General features: G+C 51.1%; 1 protein-coding gene across 1 annotated transcript; it reads right to left on the bottom strand.

The window, feature by feature from the left end:
- Positions 1-427: 427 nt before the first annotated feature.
- On the bottom strand, positions 428-1,597 carry PtA15_12A206 (uncharacterized protein; the record flags this gene model as incomplete). Its single annotated transcript, XM_053161792.1, has 6 exons — positions 428-477; positions 548-655; positions 766-877; positions 1,077-1,307; positions 1,419-1,444; positions 1,570-1,597. 6 exons carry the CDS (start codon positions 1,595-1,597, stop codon positions 428-430), a joined length of 555 nt encoding a protein of 184 aa, XP_053025774.1.
- Positions 1,598-2,032: the final 435 nt, after the last annotated feature.

Genomic DNA, 2,032 nt, shown 5'->3' with positions numbered 1-2,032 from the left:
CTCTTATTCTACTATGTAAATAAGTAACAGATCTTGGTGTAGAAACTCAGGCAAGGAGGAGTGTACATCTTGATTTCAGTGATCAGAGCAGACAAAGAAAAGAAAGTGGGGAGATACTACACACAAAGATAAAAAGGAGAAGAGGGGGCCGGTGGCTGAGAAGGGTTGAGTCAAATAGGATTAGATTATTGGTGGCAAGGTTGTACGAGCCGGCGATGGTTCGGATGGTGTCCAGAGTAGGAGAAAAAAAGGGAGGGTGAAGGGCGGACGATGTTCGTCTTTCTCTGTCACATTATCAATCAACCAATATGTAGAAGAAGATTATAAACTATTTATAGGAAAACATAGCTCCAAGCAAGCAAAGAGAAAAACAAAACATTGTGGATGTAGAGGAAGAGAGAGAGGTCAAGTAGATCAGGTGAGAGGATCAGCTTGGCGCGCCTGATTTCTTGACGTTTTGACTCAACCATGAAAGGCCTGTGTTGTATCGGGCGTGGAGATTAGTATTCATCACCGAGGGATGTAAAGAGACGAGAGGAAAACGTACCTTCGAACAATCCGTCTCCTGCGAGGGCATTACTCGGGTGACAGTACCATGAGCGATCCTTCATCTTGTGTAATCCCAGCCGCTCGGTGACTTCCGTAGGTGACATGGCTGCACATGTTTGGATCGAGTGATAGGTTCAGCAACTCGTGCGAATAAGAAGAGGACAAAGAGATGGCGCTTGATGAATGGTTTGGTGGGTTCAGATCGAAGGGACTGACCACCTGGTAGATCCTGCTTGTTGGCAAAGACTAGTAGCAAGCAGTCCTTCATCTCTCGATCACTGAGAATCCGATGCAACTCTTGACGCGCTTCTTCGATCCGTTCACGGTCCTGATCGTCGCAAATGTCACGCGATGACATGGGGCAAAGCGGAATAACAAGTTTTCAGCTGAATTATTAGCAGTTTATGCAAAAGAATAAGGGTAATGTTCATTCTCTTCTAATCTGTTCCAATCCTGTAGGACTTCCGCTGGATGGAGAGTGTTCGATTGCGCCAAGAGAGCCTGGGATAGAAAGGAAGGAGCCATACCTGAGAGTCGACGACGAAAACCAAGCCTTGAGTACCGGTGTAGTAATGTCTCCAGAGGGGTCTAATTTTGTCTTGGCCGCCGACGTCCCAGACATTGAACTTGACGTTCTTGTAGGTCACCGTCTCGACGTTGAAGCCGACGGTGGGGATGGTGGTGACTGACTGGTTGAGCTTGAGCTTGTAGAGGATCGTCGTCTTGCCTGCGGCATCGAGTCCGAGCATCAGGATACGCTGTCAGAGACGTTCCCGGTGAGGACGAGGTTGTCAGCTGCACAAAGAAGTCGTATGTATCCTCGGGGGAGCGGGGGAAGCTTGCAGATCTGGGGGGACGGAGGGACTTACCATCTCTTTGTTCCCGAGCAGTTTTCCTGTTGGAGGGGCGGGAGAAACAAGCGTCGCACGATCAGCTGCACATAGACCATGGCTGATGGGGGATCCGAAGGAAGCCTGTTTTCGATTAGCAATCATGAGGGTCGACTGGACAGACACGCACCGAGAGCTTTCGACAGACCGGCGCCCATGGTGGAGAGGCTTGGAGAGGGGTGGATGGTTCTGAGGGAGGGGGTGGTGGGGTGGGGTGGGGTGTGGTGGTGGGGATCAGATGGGAAGGATGTTGGGGTGTGCTGGGTGGTGGGCAGTCAAAGGAGTGTGAGGTGGGTCTCAGATGAGGCTGGCCCGGTCCGAGACTCGAGACTCGAGACTGGCTGACCAACCCCCGCTTATCTTCCCTCCAAGCGGAGCACGCTGTGACGGCGCACCATACCAGGCTTGCAGCTGGAGCGCATTGACCCAACCACTCCATCCTCCATGCAGAACAACCTACACGAGTACAATGCCAGCAAGTCAGCGCAGCGCTTCTTGTTTGATACCGCTTCCTGGGCATTATTATCCGATCAGCGCGAAAAACTTCTTGAACCAGTATATGAACTTGGAGGTTGCGTATGCTACGAAGACCA

The sequence above is a fragment of the Puccinia triticina genome, chromosome 12A, assembly GCF_026914185.1.
Source record: "Puccinia triticina chromosome 12A, complete sequence".
NCBI lineage: Eukaryota > Fungi > Basidiomycota > Pucciniomycetes > Pucciniales > Pucciniaceae > Puccinia > Puccinia triticina.
The sequence above is the reverse complement of the archived record's forward strand: the minus strand, read 5'-3'. Positions and strand labels throughout refer to the sequence as shown.